The sequence below is a fragment of the Protopterus annectens genome, chromosome 11.part0, assembly GCF_019279795.1.
Source record: "Protopterus annectens isolate FY-2018-M chromosome 11.part0, PAN1.0, whole genome shotgun sequence".
Taxonomy (NCBI): Eukaryota; Metazoa; Chordata; order Ceratodontiformes; family Protopteridae; genus Protopterus; species Protopterus annectens.
In genome coordinates, this window is record NC_056745.1 from 429571818 (window position 1) to 429593984 (window position 22167).

A 22167-nucleotide genomic window follows, 5' to 3' on the forward strand; every position below is an offset into this window, starting at 1 on the left:
ACACTATATCACACAGGTATCTTTCTGGGATCTGCACATTTAAGATGTGATGACCCTCCACTGAACCACAAGGAGCCTCAATCCACTGGCAATAGTGGGGAACATTCACTGAGAGGATGACAGGTACACACACAATATTTCCAGATGCAGCTCTCTGCATCAAGTGCAATTTCCCTTAAGAGCACAGAGAGACCACAGTCAGTCTGGGGCTGGTTTCTCACTCTTTCTCCAGATGCCCAATAAGACTCCCCACTGTCACAGCTATAGAGTTGAGATCTCAGCTGAGTGACCAAGCCAAGACCTACAGCACCCTCTCTGTCCAACAAGTGCTTTGTGTCCCTGCCCAAATAGGTGACATACACACACTCTTTGAGGTTTGATTTACACACACACACCTGGGAAAGGCTGGCACAGGATTACTAGCTATGCCCCCTTCTGCCCAGACTATAAGGTAGTTTCCACTGCCACCATTCAACTCCCTATGAGCTACTTTAAGGCCCTTAACAAAGGGTGTCCAATCTTACTGTGTAATATTAATATTAACACAAATGGTACTTTGACCAAGAGCAAAACTATTAGGAGTGGCCCACACAGTGTCACCAAATAAATATGCAAGTACTCTCAAAACTCAAATATTTCTACACAGATCAGCCACAATGACTGGTTTAAATATATTTAATAATAAATAATACAAGAACAAGATAATACTAAATATATATTCACAGTGACATCAGAGTTCAAAACCACAGGAAATATTTAAAACAACATTGCAGGACAGTCTCAGATAAAGAAAGAAAAATATCAAAACTAAACTTCACTATATTCCTGACTGAATCTAAAAGAATTACTGCAACCTAAGAACTCACTAATAGAGCAAGGCAGATGAGGTGAATGGATCTTCTAGTTGTTGTCAGGTACAAGACAGAACGCAGAATGTTCTGTCTCACTAACAGACTTCTCAAATTAATATCTAAAATATTAGTGTTGGGATAGCTTGCAGAATGGCATCATTTCTTGTCATCTGACTCCTAGTTTCCTGACCAAATATACATTGACATCAGCTGGTAGCATTTACCATCTACCTGTACAAATACATATACACAGGCTTCTCCTCAGATCTCTGGCAGATGCTGGAAGTCATAAAACAATTGCATTCCTTCATGCTTTCAAGACTAGTAACTAGTTCCCCCTAAGACAATACAGAACATTCCTTAGTACAGACTTTGCATCTCTTGCTGTATTGAAAACTGAAAGATGCCACCTTCTATAGCCTAGCCATAAAGTAATTTAATTTCAGTTATTTTTCTGAAGTTTGCTGGACTGAAGTTAATCACCTGTATCCCAGTTTCAACTGTTAAAATATATACATTTAAACAGTTACAATATTGCATGTACATTTCTGCTCAATTCCTTCAGGGTACACTGCTGATCCATTTTAAACACAAACATTTTACAAATACCTTTTCAACACACACACACACACATCTGTACAAGCAGTTTAATATACACATGATATACAGTTCTAATATATTTGTAACACAAGCATCTTATGTAAATCATTTCAATAGTCACCAATGACATATAATTATTTACAAAATTCTAGCTAGCTGGCCTGGCAGTATCTCCTTTTGTGATACAAGAAGTGACCCTGTAAGAACTTTAATAAATATTTGTATCTTTTAATTACTTGGTGCTTTGCTGAACATGTGCCAAATATCTCTGTTTTTCCATTATATGCCAATGATTATAGTACCTGTCTGAATAAATGTCTTTAGACATCAGAGCTTTGATAAAGGTGGATTATTATGTAGTAGCAGCATACTGTGGGAGTTGATATAGTAACTCAGCAAGATCCAAACAAGTCTTATACAGGTTATTTCCTTTCTGCTGTAATGGCAGAATTAAGAGAAGCTGCACTGGTTTCATAGGTTCATAGGTGTATACTAGGCTAATGACTACTAGGGTCTAGTTGTGCAACCCAAATGTTTCAAACAGGTTATATATTCTAGACCTTTGTATACAGGTGATTGTTGGCTACAACATGATTTACTGATAACCTTTGTCTATCAGACAAGTAGGTGCTAGACTGGGGTGAATTTTCAACTTCCCATTGAGTGGTCCAACTTACGCTTATATAGGGTTAGGGAAGGACTTTGTTTCCATGGATGGAGAGCTTGTTCCAGAGAAAGGGAATTCTCTGAGATACATATCTGTTTCCTCAATATATCCTATTTATGTTGCAAGCAAAATTTAGTTCTTTAGATCTAGTAGTTCTGATGCTGATTTTTTTTGTGGACTTGCAAAATGTTTATCATAGCAAGGTGCAGGGATGCCTTGTATGCCAGGCATAGGTCACGTCTCAACAGTCTGTAGAAGACTGAGTATAGACAAAGGGCTCTGAAGCAATCTGCATAGGACAGTGGGTTTATGCCCTGTATTCTTTTTGTAAGGAATCTTGTGGATGTTGCAGTGACTGCACATGTCTGGTCAGGAGGCATTACTTACTCAATGATGGGTCTGATGAGGTATAGTGGTACAGTGACTTCCCTGGAACTAGATCTCATGCACTTACTTGAAAGTTGAGCGACATAGAAGGATTTCCTTACTGCCTTGGATACATGTTGGTCGAATGCCAGGATACCATCTACTTGTGTTCCTAGATCCCTGACTAGTGGGTCAACTCTTAGGGGTGTTTTATTAATGATGTAGATTCCTTGGGTAGCTGACTTCCCAAAAGGTACTATAATGCATTTCTTTGCATTAAGTCTTAAGCTGTGGCTTTAGCACCAGTCATTTGTCTGTGTTAGACCCTCTTGTAAGATGTTATTGCCTTGGTGGAGTCTATAACTACTCCCAGTTTGCAGTCATCTTTGCAGCCTTTGACATTAACCTTGAATTCTGAGAAGTAGATGCCAAAGAGGAGTGGGCCCAAAACAGATCCTTGAGGAACTCCACTGGTGACTGGCCTCTTTGAAGATATGGTCTCACCAATCCTAACTTCCTGGTTCCTATTTGTGAGTTGAATGGCTATCCAGCATATTATATAGGGGTATATGCATAATTTTGTATGTTTGTTAACAGTGCCAGAATGGGGTAGTGTATCAAATGCCTTAGCCAGGTCAAGGTAGGCAGCATGTACTATTTTCCCCTCATCTAGTGCTTTCTTGACCTTCTTAAAGAAGTGCACCAGGTTCGATAGGCATGATCTTACTTTGATAAAGCCAAACTGGGATGGATCCGGTGTCTGAAGGTCTTCAATCTTTTTGTTAATAATTTCCCATGAAAATTCTTTCCATGGCTTTGCATATAAAACTAGTCAGGGGTCTGCAGTTTCTGGGATCTGTTGACGGTCCGCCCCTATGAAGAGGGATGACTGTTGCAGCTCTCCATTCTCATGGCACAAAGCCTGTTTTAAGACTATAGTTAAATAGTAATTCCAGTGACCCTGATAGGTTCATATTTTAGGCTATTCGGGAGGCATCCTGGGATATTATAGGGGTGCATTGAGGATTGCTCTTGGCCTCAGCAAGTGCAGCCAGGACATATTTTCTGTTCATAGTTGGAGGAGTTATGTTTGAAGGTATTTCATGAGAGGTGGCTGGGAGTGAGTTAGGGGTAAAGTTGGAACTGAATTTGTCAGCCAGCATTTTCATTAAATCTCCTGACAAAGTGAAATTGACATCATTATCCACCAGTTGAGCAAACTGCTGTGTGCTGCTTTTCAGGTGCCTGACATAGCTGAAGATGGCCTTATGGTTGCCTTTTCCCTGGGAGGCTATCTGGACCTCAAAATTGGATTTATTGGTCTTAATTAGTCCTCTTATCTCATGTTTATTTTGATGAGAGTTCTTATCTTTAAGGGAGTTACACATCCTGATTTTAGCAATGATTTTTTTTCCTTTTGTTGTATAACCTGTTTAATCTCAGATGCCACCAGAATGGTTTGTTTTTGGTGTTAATTTTGGGCTTACTTCTGGTAAGTTCTGCAGCCCCTATGCAGCCATTGACAATTTTGTATTGGCTGCTGTGTTTTCTGGATTTGGAGGGTAATTGAATTTTGACAAACTACAACTTAATAAAAGGTAGTTTTCCTTGCAATAGTTCCTAACTGTTACCGTGGTTACCAAGTGGATTTTGATTTTGATGTAGAAAGTTTTATGGTCAGACCTTACCAAGGAAGACATGACTTTGGGGGTGGTAAAGCATTAAATTTGTGAGTATGAGATTCAGTATGTTGGAGCCTCTAGTAGGCTAACTGGTTAAGGGTGTTTGTATTTACAAAGTCCGGGAATCTCTGTGTCTGTAAATTTGGGGCAATGTAGGATTTCCAGTCTATAAAAGGGTAATTAAAGTCCTTCATAAGTAAGGTGTTTGGTTGGATGGTGAATGTTTCCAGTAGGTTTAGGTATGCACTATGTTTTGGACATAGAGGATGACCTATAGCTTGCTAAGCTATGGTACAGGATTTTATCTATGGTGACCTGCATATGGAGAAACTCCAGTGTATTATCCTGTTTAACCAACCTACAGGTATACTTGTTATTGATGCATGTCAAGGCACTTCCACCTTTAGTCCCTGTCTGTACAGCTACTGGTCTGAAAGTGTGGATGGCAATGAAATCTTGCACTGCCGGGGTATTCTCTGCAGCTTTAACCCATGTCTTGGTAACTGCACAAAGTATATATTTTCTAGGGTGAGGAGGGCTTGGAGGGAGTTTAGCTTTTTGTTTAGGCTCCTGACATTGAGCAATAACACCTTGAGGTTCAGGTGAGTTGATTTTGCTATGTCAGTAGGTCTGTCAATATGGCATTGCCTAAAAAGGGCTCTATGGGGGAGTATAATGTTTTAACCAATAGGTGAAAGCCTAGAGGAGACAGGTGCATACATCCTTGACAAAACTATATGGTTTGTTAATTATATCTTCCCATGCTGACAAATATTGGATCTGTTAGAATGACACCAGAAACTCAGCCCATTATTAAAATCAATCATCTTTTGATGGTATCGTGGTATCTTTCTTGGTGAAGGTAAAATGCTGCTGAGTTCTAGGCTCACACCAGCCAGAGAAACATAGTTAGAGAGATCTATAATGTCTCTCTTCATATAATCCAGAGAGGTACACATCAGGTCATTTACACCTACATGGACTATGATGGAATCATACTGATACTTCTGGTGTAATGATTTCAGTGTGTGCGTAATTTGGCAGATCCTGGCTCCAGATAAGCAACTAATCATTATTTTCTCCTTGTTGAGCCTGTTTAGACTGTTACCAGTATGTCTTACAATGAGGTTCTCTATAACTAGATTCCTGGGAAGTGTGTTTGTTTGCCCTATCGGCTTTGTATTTGGGGATCCACTGATTGAGGCTGCATGTATGCTGTTAAGTGTTGCTTTTGTTGAGTGCTTTTGGGTTTGTTGAGGATACTCTCATTGCTGATGGGTATTCTAGGAGCTCTTTTTTTGTTTAAGAACATTGCATTTAAGTGGCTCAGCAAATGTTGGTGGATGTGTGTGTTGTATGGTATGTGTGGGGAAGTGCTGTGTGCATGGTTTTGACAACCTGATGTGTGCCTTTATGCGACAGTTTAGCCTCCAGTGACATTGTGTATGTACACCTCTCGCATACTGTTTCTGTTAGTTTAAGGATTAAGTGGTTGTCAGTAAACATAAGACAATTGCTACATTGTTTCCAGATACTCATATTCATGTGGTTGACTGCAGAGAAATTAGGAAATTGCATATCCATGTTGTCCAGTCCCCTAACTGGTGAGCTACAAGGGTGTGGCATACAGGAGTTAACAGAAGGCTATTAAGGGTGGTTTTCTGGGAGGGGGCTGGAGGCAGACTAGGGCATAAAATATTAAATTTAACAGTATTGCCACTCAATGTGCAACTAGCTGCTCTAAGCTTGTCAGTGTGCAAGGTATTTGCTCCACTGCTTTACAGGATACCATTTTATGGGCAGCACTAAAGGGAAAATGTACTTTTAGATGTATACATCTGTACATGGCAATTGCATGTTGAGCAGCTCCATGCAATCTTGCCGAATTTGTACCAGCACTGGAAATACAGAAAACTGACTACTGAGCCCTCTGACCAATAAAACAACTACACTTGGAGCCCTTTTGTTTGCTTCCCAACTCAGATAAACCAGCCAAACATCTACTGTCACTAGATGAAAAATCCCAGTCCTCCTAATGTAAAACCACAGTAAAAGAGTGTTCAAAGCACTATGCTACCACAAACAAACTTACACTTGAGGAAAGTAAGAAAGAAAGGCAATATGTAATTCATGATTACACCAGTGTACTTAAAATAGCTTATAAAAGTGTGATTATTCAATAAAAGCATTTTACTTTCTGGAATTGAGCCAAGAGGCACTCAACTGTGCAGAATTTATAAAGGTACTAAAACAAGGTAAGCTGATTAATAAGCCTTCTGGCCAATAAACTAACTACATACAGGAATCTCTAGTGTGTTTCCCCAACCTATTCAGACCAGGCTATCACCCATTGCCATTTAGATGGAAAATCCTCTGTCCTCTTGATGTAAAAACAGAGAAACGTGTTTTCTAGAGAGCAAAAATATACCACTTTTGTAGTTGTAGTTTCTAGACTTATATTGCCATCTGAATATCTGTACTCAATCTCTGTCTGAGTATCTCAAATTAACTGCTGCACTCAATCTTCTCCAAGCTCAACTGAACTGACTTCTGTCTAGAAAGTATCTCTCGTAATACTAAAACACTGTGAATTTCGTACAAGTTCTGCACACCTCTTTAACCTAGGTTCTTGTACTATCTAAACATGTTTTGTTTTTATACCAAATGTTCCATACACTGTTAACACATTGCATCTCATCTCATCATAATCAGTACTTTAGCCTGAAGGTTATTTCACTAAGGTCATTTGTATCCTTCATTGAAAAATTCATTTCTATTTAAACTACTCTTACTGAAATTTAATTTAAAATGTGAAATATAAAATGAAGACATAGGCCTGCTTAAATATGCCTCCGTTTTTAGGCCTATGCAAAGTGAATACTGTGTTTATGTAGGATTTATTCTGGCAAAACTAACACATATGTATATACAGTGCTACCAAAAATGAGTGTTTCTTGCTATTTTGCAAGAAATGCTGTATAGAACATGTTTTCAATGATTTCTTTGCAATATTACCCATTGGTATCCAGATCCTGGTTGTTCATTCATCCCACACCTCAATAATTTCAGCATTATTGGCATACAATGTACAATTTTCAGTATCACTTAGACTATTTGTTTTAGTTATATTTTGTTTTACTTTATTTTTTTTTTTTTGTGGAATGTTGAAATTTGTGCAAGTCATTTAGCTTACTACTAATCCCTGCTGTATCAACATTTCAGTTATTTATCACTCTTTTAGTTATTTAACACTCTACTGATACTCACTTGTGTATGTTATGTTTTTCTTTAATTCATTGTCTGCTGTCTATTGTTTTTAATTTTTCATTGGTCATGCCAGAGAAAGGTCTTAAGATCAGTGCATCTAACTGAGTAACAAAGAGATAAATAAATAACCCTCTATAACACATATGTAATATCTGCAGAACAGACATAAATGGATATTGTGTTTAACTGGCTCCCAGGGATTAGCATTAAGACGAGATGTGACTAAATACATAAACATTTTTTGCAGTCCTTTACTTAAGGCTATAACTATAAAAAGATCTATGGGACAGTTAACTTTTGAATTGCACATGGAATACTGAAAGATGAATTATTGATTGAAAATGTGTAGTAATGTTAATCTCTGTTATCTCTTGTTTTTATTCCTTGTCTTCCAGCCAGCTGCCCTGCATTTGTACAGACCTACCAGTCTCCTGCATTGCCTGTCTTCTACAGTAACCAGTCTTTAACACTCTGCTGTTGGTTCATACCTCCCCCTTGCACCATTGATAAAGTGTATTTCTACTGGTTTAAAGGCCGTGAAAGGCTAAAGAATGACGGTGGCCAGCGGGTTGAAATGTGGCAGCACAATGGGTTCAGCTTTCTACACATTCGGCAGCTCTACCCCAAAGACAGTGACATCTACACCTGCAGTATAACAATAATGCTGACCTCCCATCTGATGGTGGTTGGAAAAGGAAACAGCACCCACATAAAGGTGATTGGTAAGACAAAACATCCTCTTGGAAATTTTAGAAGAGAACGAGAGTCCTCAGTTGACAGGATTTGGTCATAAGACGTGATTATGTCACAAATTAAGCTGTTATTTGAGAGCCCCTATGGAATGAGTTAAAGACCTCAACACATTATTTTGCAGCATCACTGATGTTTCTTGCATTCCTTAGGAAAATATTTCAATATATTCTGTTACATAACAGTAGGTATTGAAAGTTTTTGCAAATCAGTGTGTTTCAACTAAAATAGACTTTTGTGACTCATAGTTATGTTACTGATTAAAGAGAAGTGCAGTAATTCTGGCATCACATACAGATGCAGACAGGCAGCTAGATGCATCCCACTTTGCAAATCACAATGGGAAGTAAAGCTGAATATGCATATTTCTCATTGTTTTGCAGTGCATCTATGTGTATGTATATATATTCCAACTCCAAGATCGCCTTACAGTGAGAAAACGGATGAATATCCCACACAGCACTATACCACGATCTCTATACAGTTTTTCAAGTTCATATCAGTGAATGCACAGTAGCATTCGCTGATACAAATTTCAAACATGGTATGCTAGGCAACACGGAAATTCAAACATCTGTAATTTGTTTTTCCATCTGTGGAGCATCCACATTCAACATTGTGATAGTGAACCATAGATATGTATATATATATATATATATATATATATATATATATATATATATATGTATATATATATATATATATATATATATATGTGTGTGTGTGTGTGTGTGTGTGTGTGTGTGCATAGTGGATATATATCAAAACTTTAAAAATGCAACAAATCAAAAGGCAGTTTATCAACCACAACTGGTTGAACAGTAGCCTATCAAAAATGTCAAAAATAAACTACTTTTGTGAGTGGAAAGCCCCATTGCAACTGCAACACTCTCCTCTAATTATATATAACAACTGCAAGATTGCATTAAAGTAGGGAAAGGCAACTTCCCTAATCCCACTGTACCACAGTCTTGAATTGAAAAAAAAAGCCTGTATGTTCAGTCATCTGATTTTTCCCATTAGACAATGTAATAGTACATTTCAGTGGGTAACTTTAAAAAAATGGTTTATCAGTTAGCACTTTCATCTTTTCACTCACACTGGACTCAGATAAATAAACTTTGAAAACATGAGTAAGTTTCAATAAAGTTTGTTGCAAATCACATGTTCAGTTTACACCAATCAGCTTACATTTCCGCTCATAAGCACTCTTCTTTCTATAGCTGAATACATTAAAAATATATCTGTTAAAAATTCACACAAAATAAAATGGCAGCAAAGTTCAAGTTAATGTCAGGAATTGAACATCAGACCTTCTGTTTGCAAGGATAATGCATTAACCAGAATACCAGGGAAAATTCATAACCCACAGTGGGAATATTGCTCCTTCAATCTCTTATTTTTCAGTTCTGGCTTGATGCTAATAAATTCATTCAAGCTAAGGGGAATGTTATCTTCCAGCTCAAGTTGCAAGAACAGCTCCCTCCCGTCAAGCATAATGCAACATTCCCTTTTCTTTCAGAAGTACTTAAACTCTTCATCACATAAAACACAGATTTCTTAAAATGTGTACATAATGTGGAATGTTTGTATAATGATTATCTTTATGCTCTATACCATATACATGATTTTGTATCCTTTACTGAAGTTTCCTGCCCATTTTATCAAAATAAAAAGCATTATACAGGAACATAAACAACATTCTTACTAGCACAATTGAAATGTTCTTTAGTGCCATATGTTTTCCCTGTTTCCTTATGACAGTAATATATACTATTAGCAATGAACCTGCCAGTGTCACAAAAAATGCAAGCATATGTTTCCTTCTTTTTCTGTCAGACTCTCTCCCACTCAGTTCATTCCTTTTTAATAAACTTATTAATTTGACACCTTTAATGTTATAAAAATAAGGGTTCTCATCCACAGGCACAGAGTTGGTTGCATTACTTTTCTGAATCTTACAATTGTTTCTTATAATGCTTTTAATAGTGAAACTGTCCACACTAAATTGTATCCCCATCTCCAGGTTTCTGACTTATTTGTAATCATTAGTCATTAAGCATCGATATGCTGGTTCCATTTCATCTTCACCCCTAAATAATGTGGGTTTGAATTTCCCTGCCCCCTCTTTCTTCACTTGCCATACAATTTCATTACCTTTTACCTAGAGTAATCTGTCTGTGTATACATGTTTTTAAATTCTCTCATCTTTTGTTCAAAATCTGTTTCTTCACAGGTCAGCTCGAGACCCTAATCATTTAGCTTCTAATTGTGTTCATTTTTAGGCCCTTTGGATATGCACTGCTGTAGTGAACATAAGAATTCCCATTGGCTTGTTTTATATGAATCCTTATACTAGGCTTCCTGTATAAGGCCCTTGAAATTTTCTGTTCAAAAACTGAACCACTACCTGTCAATAATGTGATGTAAACTATAAAAACTAAGTTACTTTAAGTAATTTAGAAAAATCACCCAGCTTCTGTAAACTCCTTAACCACAAAATAAATAAGTCATCAGTATATTGCCACTATGTACTGCATAAAAGCTAATTGGTTCACAAAATAATCTGCCCATCTGGCCATAAAAAGATTTGCAAAACTGAGATCCATAACTACCTCCACTGCTGTACTAGATACCTGTTAGTAATATTTTTTGTTAAAAAGGAAAATAAATTATTTTCAAGAATTAGTTCAAGCAGTTTGACCACTAAAACACCTCATTAGCAGGTAGTTCAGCTTTGCTTTGAATTAAAGAAATGACCATGCTATTGCTATGTCCTGTGGAATAACTGAGTACAAATCTTGCACATCCATTATAATTGACCACATTTCCTGTGTAACTGCAAGTTCCTTTAATGTGTCAACAAAATCAACTGTATCTTTTTTATATAAGAGGGTACACGTTTCATTAAGAGAGCTCAACGTTTTGTCTACCAAAATGGCCAATGCCACCTTTACCAGGTCAAGGTAGGCAGAGGGTATAATTATGCTTTTTTGATTGAATTTTAAGCCACGGTTCTGGCACAAGTTATCTATATATGTCAGACACTCCTGGGGGATATCTACATTTTTGGTCAATTCAGTGATTGCACCCATCTTGCAGTCATCAGCAAATTTGGTCAGCCAAAGGCCATCTATATTTGCCTTGACTTCAGAGAAGTATATTCTAAACAAATTTGGTCTTGGTACTGAGCCCTGTGGGACACCACTATTAAAAGGCCTCTTAGTGGAAGTGGATTCACCAACCCTAACTTCTGTGTCTTATCTGTGCGACATTTGCCTATCCATCAAGTGACATAGCAATTTATGCTGAAATTTGTGTTTGTCTATAATACCCAAGTGAGGAATTGTGTCAAATACCTTTGCTGGGTCAAGGTAGGCAGTATGTACAATGCTGACCTCTTACAAAGCTTTAGTGACCTTATCAAAAAGGTCCACCAAGCTTAGTAGGCATGACCTGCCCTTGACAAAACTAAACTGCGATAGGTCCAGTGTTCGAAGAGCTCTTATGACTTTTTTATCAGGTCCATGATAATTATTTCCATGGCCTTGCATATAAGACTAGTCAAACTTATTGGTCTATATTTCCTTGGGTGTGTTGATGGTTTGCCTTTGTGTAGAGGGATGACTGTTACAATCCTCCATTCTCTAGAAATAAAGCCTGCCAAGAGTATTTTGTTGAATAGAGATTCTAGTGGACCTGACAGGTCATGTTTTAAATGATTTTGGAGGGATCATGTCTACTATCCCATTGATGCAGAGTTTTTAGCTCTGGACAGTGCAGCGAGGACCTGTTCTTTAGTGATAGTTGGAGGAAAATTGTAGAAGGTCATTTTTGGGGACTCTGGGGAAGATGGAGGGTGAAATTGGTGCTAAATCTACTGGCCATCACATTTGCTAAATACCCTGGTTCAGTATAGGAAGTTCAATTTGCTATTATTTCAGCACACTGTTGGGTGTTCCCTTTAAGTTTGTGTATGTAACTGAAAATTGACTTATTTTTATTCTTATCCTGAGAGACTATATTTGACTGAAAGGTGACTTTGTTGGACTTGATTATTCTCGTGACTTGCTTGTTAAGACTGATGAGGGAGTTTTTTTTGTCTTTTGGGCATAGATCTTCCTATTTTTGCACAGGATTTTTTTTTCTTTTGTTGTCAAACTATTTATATTGGGGACCCACCCAGGGGGCTTGTTTTTGAATTTTTCCTGAGTTTATTTCATTTTGGTACTACTCTTTCTATGTAGTTATGTAAATAGTTGCATTGGGTTACCAAAAATACTTCCACACAGGCCATCATGTTCTCTGCATTTGGGGGGAATTTGATTTTAACCATGCCATCACTCTTAAAGGTTCTGGAGTTTGCTAGGAGTTCAACCTTCATAGTTATTTCAAGGGTGACTGCTTTATGATCTGATCAGAGCAGTGAAGACATTACACAGGGTGGGCAACATTCCTTCATATTTTTGAGTACCAGATCCAGGATATTTGTACCTCTAGTAGCTCTTCAGACCAGCTGTTTCAGGGTGTTTGAACTGACAAAACCCAGGAATCTTTGAACCTGCATGTTAGTGGTTGTGCATGTATCCCAGTTTATGGTGGGATGTTTGAAATCACCCATAAATATGGTATTGGGTTGAATTGTGAGTGAGTCTAGTACAATCAAGTCCATGGTATGGTTATCCCAAGTTGTAAACAGAGACCTATAGCTAGCATGGGTATGGTATGGGACTTCACCTAAGGTTAATTGGACATGGAATAGCTCAAGCATGGCATATTATTTGACCGCTCTGGAGATGTACTTAATTGTTTACGTAGATTGATACATCTCCAACTCTTATCTTGTGCAGTAGCTGGTCTAAATATGTGGAAAGCATTACAGCCTTGTACTGCCGGGGTGCCCTCTATGGCTTTAAACCATGTCTCAGTAACTGTACAGATATCAACACTCATCAGAGTGAGAAGTGCTTCCAGGGAGTGGAGCTTCTTGTTGAGACTCCAAGCATTGAACAGTAACACCTTTAGATTTTCTTGCATACAATTTATTATGTAGGAAGGTTTCTTAGATTGGAATTGTCTAAAAAAAAGGTACTATAGGAGTCGATAATGTTTTGGCCAATATCCAAAAGAATAGTTGGGACAGGTGCAGACAATCCCTGGCAAAGCAGGGTGGTCTGTTGATGATGCCATCCCAAGCTGACAATTATTGGACCCCCTTAGCTTGACACCAGTAACTAAGCCAACTGTTAAGCAAATCATGCTCTATTTATATTCTCAATGCTAGGCTCACACCTGATTGGGACACATAATCTGAAAGCTCTATCATGTCTCTTTTCATATGGTCCAAGGTGGTACATCTCAGATCATTAACACCCACATGGGCTATGACAGAGTCATACTGATACATTTTGTACAATGTCCTGGGTGCATGTGTGTGTCTCACAATAGAGTCTCCAATGACCAATATATTGGGTTGTGTAGCAGTTTGCCTTAAGGTATTAGAGGCTGAGATGACATGAGATGTGGTTGTATGTGTCCTGGGTAGTGTTGTCTTTGTAGAGTGCTTGGGAGGTTGCTGAGGGCAGAGTATGGGAGGCCTTTGAGGTTTGGGTAGATTGCTTTTAAGGGCCTCAGCATATGTGAGTTTATCTTCTATGTGTCTGATCCATAGAAGGTGTAGTGTGTGTGTGTGTGTGTGTGTGTGTGTGTGTGTGTGTGTGTGTGTGTGTGTGTGTGTGTGTGTGTTACTAGCAACCTGTTTGGAGATATTAGTGTCTGCATGCAAGTGCTTTGCCTCCAAGACATAGTGTAATTACTTCTCTCGCACACTGTGTCAGTTTGCTTAAGAATAAGGTAGTTGTTAGTAAACATGAGATAACTGCTACATTGTTTCAGGATGCCCATTTCCATGAGGCTGGCTACAGACATAGTAAGAAAGTGCACATCCATGGCTGTGAATCCCCTTTTCTGTGATCTATGAAAGATGGTGCAATCAGTGTTTGGAGTTGATGGGCTGGGAGGAGAGGTCTAGGATTGATCTGCAACAACACTCTTGGGGTAATGCCTCTCAATGGGCAAACTAGCTGCTCCAAACCCAGCTAGATACTTGAGAAAATAGTAGAGGAAGCTTTATACGGAACATTATAACTCTAGGTGCCTGCTAACCACTGCTGCACAGCTGAGCACAGGTTATAGGAGATGAGATATAGAGGAATCTAACTTTATGAATCATTGATATAACTAGGTACCTATAACTATGCCATTATATTGCAACCAATCCAGTTATTGGTACAGGTATTAGAAATTAACATCTTCCAGCCCCATTCCAATTATAATGGCTCAGTCAAGTTTTGAGTGTAGGAAGCACCATAACTATCCAGACTTCTGCTCTTCATCTGACAGTGGTATGTGAATCTGAAGTCGGGCACCGAGAACTAAAAAGTGAAGCTTCAGTATTCTGTCAAGCTAAACCTGAGGAGAGAATGTGCAAAAACTTCTGGGGGTAGTTCAGGGCTGCTTACACCATCTTTGTTTATTTCCCTAAGAAATCAGTATGGTTGTGATTCCAATCATTCCAAACATTTGTTCCTCTCCAAACCATGTGAAATAGGTTAATCCTGCTTTGAGGAAGTAAGACCTAATGGATAAGTAAGTCATGTGACACAGCAATACCTCTCAACGTCTGCACAGCACTAAAAATAATGGAGGGGTGAAGGCCCAAAATCATAGACAACTTTAAAATATCATTATAATTAATTTTAAATGTTAATAGAATAACAATACAAAGTATAACATTATAATGTCTGGAATTATTGACTGACTATAATCCTCAGTGATGTACCAGAAAATCAAAACTTAAATATTAATATACATATATTGCATGGTGTCAACACTAACCTTGTCTTGGGGTTAGAAGTTGCTTTTTATTACTGCTGTGTGATTTTCTGACCTACAGATGCTTCAGCCATGCTATGTACTTTCTAATAGGGTTTTATGTATGTCACATCTCTAATCTATAACAGGCCAATATTAAAACTAAAATGTTTTGATGAAAAGTTTGCTATTAGTCTTGTTTTCATAATATTGCATATTATTTTGATTAAACTAATTATTTCTTGGACATTAAACTCTCAGATATTACTCTCAACAGTTTTATTGTGTGTTCATACACAAGTAAATTATCAAAAATGTCAGATATAGTTCTTAGACTGTTTGCTCAACGTGGCTAGAAGAGAACCTCCAATGTATTTAATGGAAACTTCTTTGAAACTTGGAAGCTACAAGAGTTGTCATTTTTAAGCTGCATCTCACTGTGCATCAGCATGTGGAAAAATCTCAACAAATGTGGTGTAAGATAATCCTTCATGTCACAGATGAGAAAATAGTAAAGGAATTCAGTACTTTTACCATTAAAGAGAAAGTAAGAGGCAAACATTCTGCCTTACAACACAACTTCTAATGCCATTACAAGCCAAAAATGAGCCCAACGCATGCATACCATTTAGTTTTCTTTTTTTTTTCACTAGAAATCAAGGATTTCAGGAGTCAACAGTTGTATATACAGCTGATCTAAACACAGAGGATAGAATTGAGAGTTAAATAATTTGGTTGATTCATTGATCACAGACAAAATTGTGCATGGAATTAGAGATGACCAGAAAAGGGATACACTGACACTGGAATTGTTTGATCTTTGTAGATCAAGGATTTTCTAATATTCACCTTTATGGCATGACTGGAGCTGGACGCATGCAAAATTAGAACTTTAACTTTACATCCATGCACACTCCTTTCACAGCTAAGGATAATTTATTGGTTTGCCAGTTCACCTGTCACATGACTTTGGGAGGTGGGAGGGAGGCAGCTTGAGATGCCTTTGAAAATGAATAAAAACACGACGACAGATACGCATGCAGCTTCACGAGATGCCTTTGAAAACTAATAAAAACACAATGACAGATACGTATGCAGACTTCACGAAAATGGCAACACAGCCAACAATGGAACCAGAGAACCATGAGCTATGAACAATGTTAAACACTGTGTGCTGCCCATGAAAAATGCAGTGAAAAAATCTAGTTCAGTTGAAGGAACATGGTATGATAATTTCTATCAAACTTAGACTGTAGACAAACAATGCAAATTAGCAAGATAGTCTGTCTTTTGTTCCTCATTAGCATAATCTTGCTGTTACTACAGACACTTCTCACTGTCAGGGGTATCTGTAATGCCAATATATATAAATGTGAAGAAAATCGGAGGAGCTGTGTTTAGAATGATGCTTGTCAGAATCCTGGGTATGTACGCATAAATATGGATAATACACCTGTAATATGCATATCAATAAACAAGGGAGGATCTTCTTTTTTCAGAGAAGCAGAAGTTGTGGTCTCTGGACCATAGACAATTCGAGTTCAGCACATGCTGCTATGCTATCTGATATTGTTGTCAAGTTAGATCAACAGAGAACAATTTGTCATGCCTGAAAGTCAACGGAGTAGCACTGTATTCGAAACATTTGAACTGCACATTGGCATGAATTAACAAAAGGTATTCCTTCATCTGCATCACAAACTTACTGTGTGCATTTTCACATTATCCTCTTAACCAGTGAATATTCCTAAACGCTATTCAAATCTGAATGCAGCTACTTTTAATGCTTCCATCATGCAGAAAATAGCGTGAGTTTTGTTTATTGACAGATATTCATTTGCAACTCCGGGCATCTACCTTTTCTGGATATACCTTTTATCAAACAGGAAAGCAAGGGATGTTACTCGCATAGAGTCAATGTGCCTGAACAATTTTCTCTTGTAAACAGTAAAAATATGGTACTCTGGGAGACCGCCATCTAGGACGCTGTCACCTCCTTAGGTAAAATAGGACTTACCGATTTCTTGTTATTATGAAGAACAACTCCTTTTGAAGGCAAGATATACCATTTTGTACCAGTGCATTGACATCTTATTTATTTTACTTCTACTAATGGATTCAGCTCACAATTACTCTACTTTCTTCCCCCATGTAGATGTCAGTCATTACCAAAACAGATAATTCAGCATTTTCACAGATGTATTTAGCATGGTAGATACACTGGTCCAAGGACCCTTTTCCAGAATGAGCTCTGCCCAACAGTCTCCAGCATCAAACCTAAAGTTACATGTGAAATTAAAAGGTATACAGAGCACAAAGAGAGCACAAAATTATATAATAAACAGAATCTTTCAATTTTTTCTGGATAACAGTATAGAATTTATTTATACTACGATTAGGTTAATATGATAATACATGGCCTATCTGTATGCTATATTGACAATTATAAATTTGTCCATATTTAGCAATGTCACTACATTTTATTTATAAGCTTATAAAATTTTAAATAATATAATATTAGTACATATGTTAGACAGTATTATGTTAAAGATTAAAAAAGGTTTGTCAGAACTGCAGTAGATATAGGCTATTCAGTCATTCTCTAAAAAGTTGCATACATAGGTTGTGATTCAGAGATACTATCACTATGGCATTATTACTACGGCTTCATTGGTGAGCCCTGATTGCACTACAATGATAGAAAGAAATTCAGAAATATGCAAATTCTGCATGGAGTGAAAGCTCATTAGTGGCTTAGCATGACTTTGAATTGAACATAGTGCAATTTGAATTAACTGCAGTAGTGTCCCCCTACCAATATATATATATGCAATGCTGTTTTGCCCATGCACCTAAATATGTGCATGCTCATGTGCATGTATACACACACACACACACACACACACACACACACACACACACACACACACACACACACACACACACACATGCACGCACACACACGCACAAACGCACACACACACACACACACACTCACACACACACACACACACACACATACACAGTGGCAGATATAAATACTTAACATGCAGATAGTCTCTCTCACACACACACACATACACACACACACACACACACACACACACACACACACACACACACACACACACACACACACACACACACACACACTGCTAGTTGTTAGGAACAGCTTACATGTCCTGTTTTTAAGTAGTGAGAACATTAACCCCATGTTTCATGTGAGAAACAACTTTATTGTAGTTTTTTTTTCAAAAAGTACTCTGTGGAAAAGGCTGTCTCAACTCCTCTTTTTAATTCAGCAAAGATACCTCCCATTAACTGCATTTATTCTTTGTTGTCCCTTTTTCTTAGCGCAGTTTCATTTGTTAGCATGTATAAAATGCAGAAATACTATATTTCTGTCACTGTATATATGAAAATATATAATTTTTCTGGACATAGTCTAGAATGTGGCTATAGTTTATTTTTTTTTTCTAAAAATCTTTGCAAGGCGATTGATTGCAGCTATATGTCAATACCTGGTGGTGGATTTTGCAACTGAGATTTTGGCATGGGGTATATAATCAGGGTCTATGTTTGGTTATCGAAAAAATATCCTTGACTGGCTAATTATAGTATATAAAACCCCTAAACATAAATTACTGAAGACGTCTTACTTCGAAAATAAATTTATCAAATGGCCATAGTTACCCAACAACCTTATAAGTACCGCGATGCGTAAGGTAAGTGAAGGAAATGTTTTAAGTTTGTCCTATTCCCCACTGTAGTGCGATCTTGGAGCTGGTGTATATAGTTAGGGGGTATGGGAGGTACAGCCCCCCCCCACATTGGGGGGGTGGGGCAAAGCCCCCCAGCTTGTTTGATTTTGTTCACGATACTGGCCAACTATGACCATTCGATGAATTTATTTACAAAGTAAGACATCTTGCAACAACAAATTTGTAATCGGAAACAGACTGAATATAGAAGCTAATGATTTGCAAATTACTTCCCTTTCAAGGTCGAATGTCATCAGGTGAATAGTTTGTGCTTTGTGATTATGCTGATGGTACATTTTAGGCACAAGATTTTTGACTATTTTCCTTTTTCACAGCTTGATTTGAAATAGAATGAAGGGTTGGCGGCATTTGACGTGAGTTTTGTTTGGGATGGGTTCTTTAATATGTATGAATGAGGCAACAGGAGGCTTGAGAGGGTTAATATTGCTGTCAATTATATCATTCAGTAAGTCAGCATGGATTAGGTTTTCCTAACATAAAAATACAAATATTTTGGATGAGGTAAGGTTCATGTGTTACATTGCCCAGAGTGTCCTTCTGTTTTCCTACAATAATTATATTTTAATGTACCTGTATCAATTCTTAGGTTTTGGTAAGTGATAAATTTGTTAGTATTGTTTGCGTCACTTTTCCACATTTTTCATGCTTTACATTTATGAGTATTTTGTTGATGTAAGTCAGAATCTAATCAAACAGTTGTTTGTCCTTTGGTTTTCTAGTATTAAGTGAGAATAATGTATCTAAATCTTAGACATTATATTGTAAAATAATAAAAGTGCTATAGAGCAGTTTGTTGCACTTTACACTGGAACTCATCATATATAACTCTGCTATCAGTTCATATCCAGATGATTCTGTTTCTTTCCTAATGGATATAGACTGGTTGTAAGTTTTTTGGATTTTATTGACCATGTTGAAAGCATGGGATTGTGATCTGTGAAAATATTTGGTTGAATTTCTATATTTATTTTTATATATTCTAGTATATTAGTAATTAGTGCACCTGGTCTATTGTTTACTGGGGTAAGGTCTATCTTTCTATCACCTGGAATTATTAGATATGATGCTTGCCTAGGGTTGATACTATATGTTGTACGCCTCCAATGATTTTGAAGTTCCCAGGAAGTGGTGTGTATAGAGAAGCAACTAAAATCTTTGTATGATCTCTTGTTTTTTAGTAATTATGCAGTTTGATCAACTTCTGTCTATAGGCTTTGGGGAAAGTATGGCATATTTTCTACAAAGGGATAGAACTCCCCTACCATGTCTAGGAACAGGGCTATTGTCATTAAAGACTGCATAACATTGTGTCATTTATGAGGTTACCCATCTGTCATCTTTGAGTCAAAATTTAGTGACTTTTTTCACAAATTTAGGATTCTGTTTTTGCAGCTAGATTTCTAATTGGGGTAATTAATTATTAATATTATTAACATTTAAGCATCCAGTTCTTAAGAGTATTACATTGAATGTTATTGAGAGAGTTATTTTGGTTATTCTTATGACTTCGAGTTTTTGGCAGGTAATACGTCTGCCACCAAAATAATGTAATTTAATTGTTACTTGCAGACAATTTTTATCCCATGTCCAGCATACTATAACATAGTTGTACATAAATGTTTGACTGGTAGTGTAAAAGGATTATATATAGCTAAGTAAGTTGGGGTAATAGTTTAGTAGTAAGCATTGTGGAGCAATAATAAAGGTAGTGCAAGAGTTGTTGTAAGAACTGTCACTGTAATATGTGTTAATTTAAAAAAGCAAGCTTGCTATATTGTCATCTTAACATACTATGTTATTGAGTGCTGGAAACTGTGTACTGACTGAAATATGTCAGCAAGAATTAGGTAATATATTTTTAAGAAGCGATTTTTGATTGTATGTAGATAATTACTAGTGCTTGCTTTCAATAAAATAAAAGTACATAATGTAGGATCTCTAAGGGTGGCTAGGGACTAGGGACAGGAGAAGAGCTAAGAGTGCATCATTCAGATACACCAGTAATCAGTCAAACCAGCAGAGCATGACCACTGCAAGATAAATTCCAAGTAAATAAAATAAGACTACAACAAAAAGTACTATAATTGTATAATTCAGTAAGGTGTCACAATTAAAAATGCTAAGGAGGTAGAGTAGATGAAATGTAAAATGTCACAGCTATACAAGCAAAGTTGATAGCATCAGATGTTGTGTAATTTGTTTTACTTCAAAGGATTAACTGTCACAGGCACAACTAGCTTGCCTGTTCAAAATGGCATTACTCGTATTAAAGAAGTAACTGTGAGGATTAGCACTATATCTTCATTTTGCTGTAGAAAGAACAAGAGTAAGTCACCATGCCTGCTGCTGTTTGACTCTTGATTGCTTGGTTGTTTAAAGACATCAGACTGAATGCTTGGTATGTTTGTCTCATGTAAGTCTCCTATAAATAACTGCAGAGAGATGGCCATTTTGATTCAAAGGGTACTTTATTGAGAAGAAAATGAATTTGGTGCTTCAACAAATCTGGACTTGAGGCCTACAGTTTCTGCATGTTTATTTTTTTTTTAATTGTGAATGAGACCCCCCCTCCATTACACTAAACACTTTTTGCCTTCTTGCATAGTAAGACAAAATGCTGTGTTAATCTGCTGAAGTTTAAAAATGCATTTATATCGTAGCATAGTGCCTTCTAGAGACTGTTTTGAGGTTTTAGAAGCTGCAGTCTTAAGGCAGTCTGGGAGGAAGATCGACTCCTGCCAAGAGTGAAGGAGATCAGACCTCCTTTCCTTATAAGTGGAAGAGTAAGAGAGAGAGGGGGGGGGAGAGAGAGAGAGAGGGACAGACAGACAGAGAGAGAGACTGACAGAGAGAGAGACAGACAAAGAGAGAGACAGAGAGAGAGAGAGACACACACACACACACACACACACACACAGAGTGAGAGACACAGAGAAAGAGAGACAAGAAGAAAAAACAAAGAAAGATGTGGCTCTCTCTAGCAGTGAAATGTATTTTGGAGACATCAACAGGTAGGGCCCTGGAGAAGATGCAAATGAGCAGTGGACCTATTGGCCTCTTTAGACAAAAAGAGAAAGTACTGGTGAGGAGCACAGCTGAGGCCTGAAAGGAGTAAAATCTTGTATCAGACATATTTTCTTCAACATTTATGACCAGAAAAGGACTATGAACTGTAAGATATTATTTGCTTTTGAGAGGTGTTTTGAATAACCCTGCTTAATGTAGCAACTAAACTTTTAATTTTCATACGGCTTGAATATAAAGAAGAGCACACCTGTGTGTGTGTGTGTGTGTGTGTGTGTGTGTGTGTGTGTGTGTGTGTGTGTGTG

General features: G+C 37.4%; 1 protein-coding gene across 3 annotated transcripts in view; it reads left to right on the top strand.

Moving 5' to 3' along the window:
- Positions 1-22167, top strand: part of LOC122814827 — a 171708-nt gene that overhangs the window by 53934 nt on the left and 95607 nt on the right. For all 3 annotated transcript variants that reach the window (XM_044087123.1, XM_044087121.1, XM_044087122.1), the window contains exon 3: positions 7829-8155. In XM_044087123.1, coding sequence (XP_043943058.1) covers positions 7829-8155 — 327 coding nt within the window. The remainder of the gene's footprint in view (positions 1-7828; positions 8156-22167) is intronic.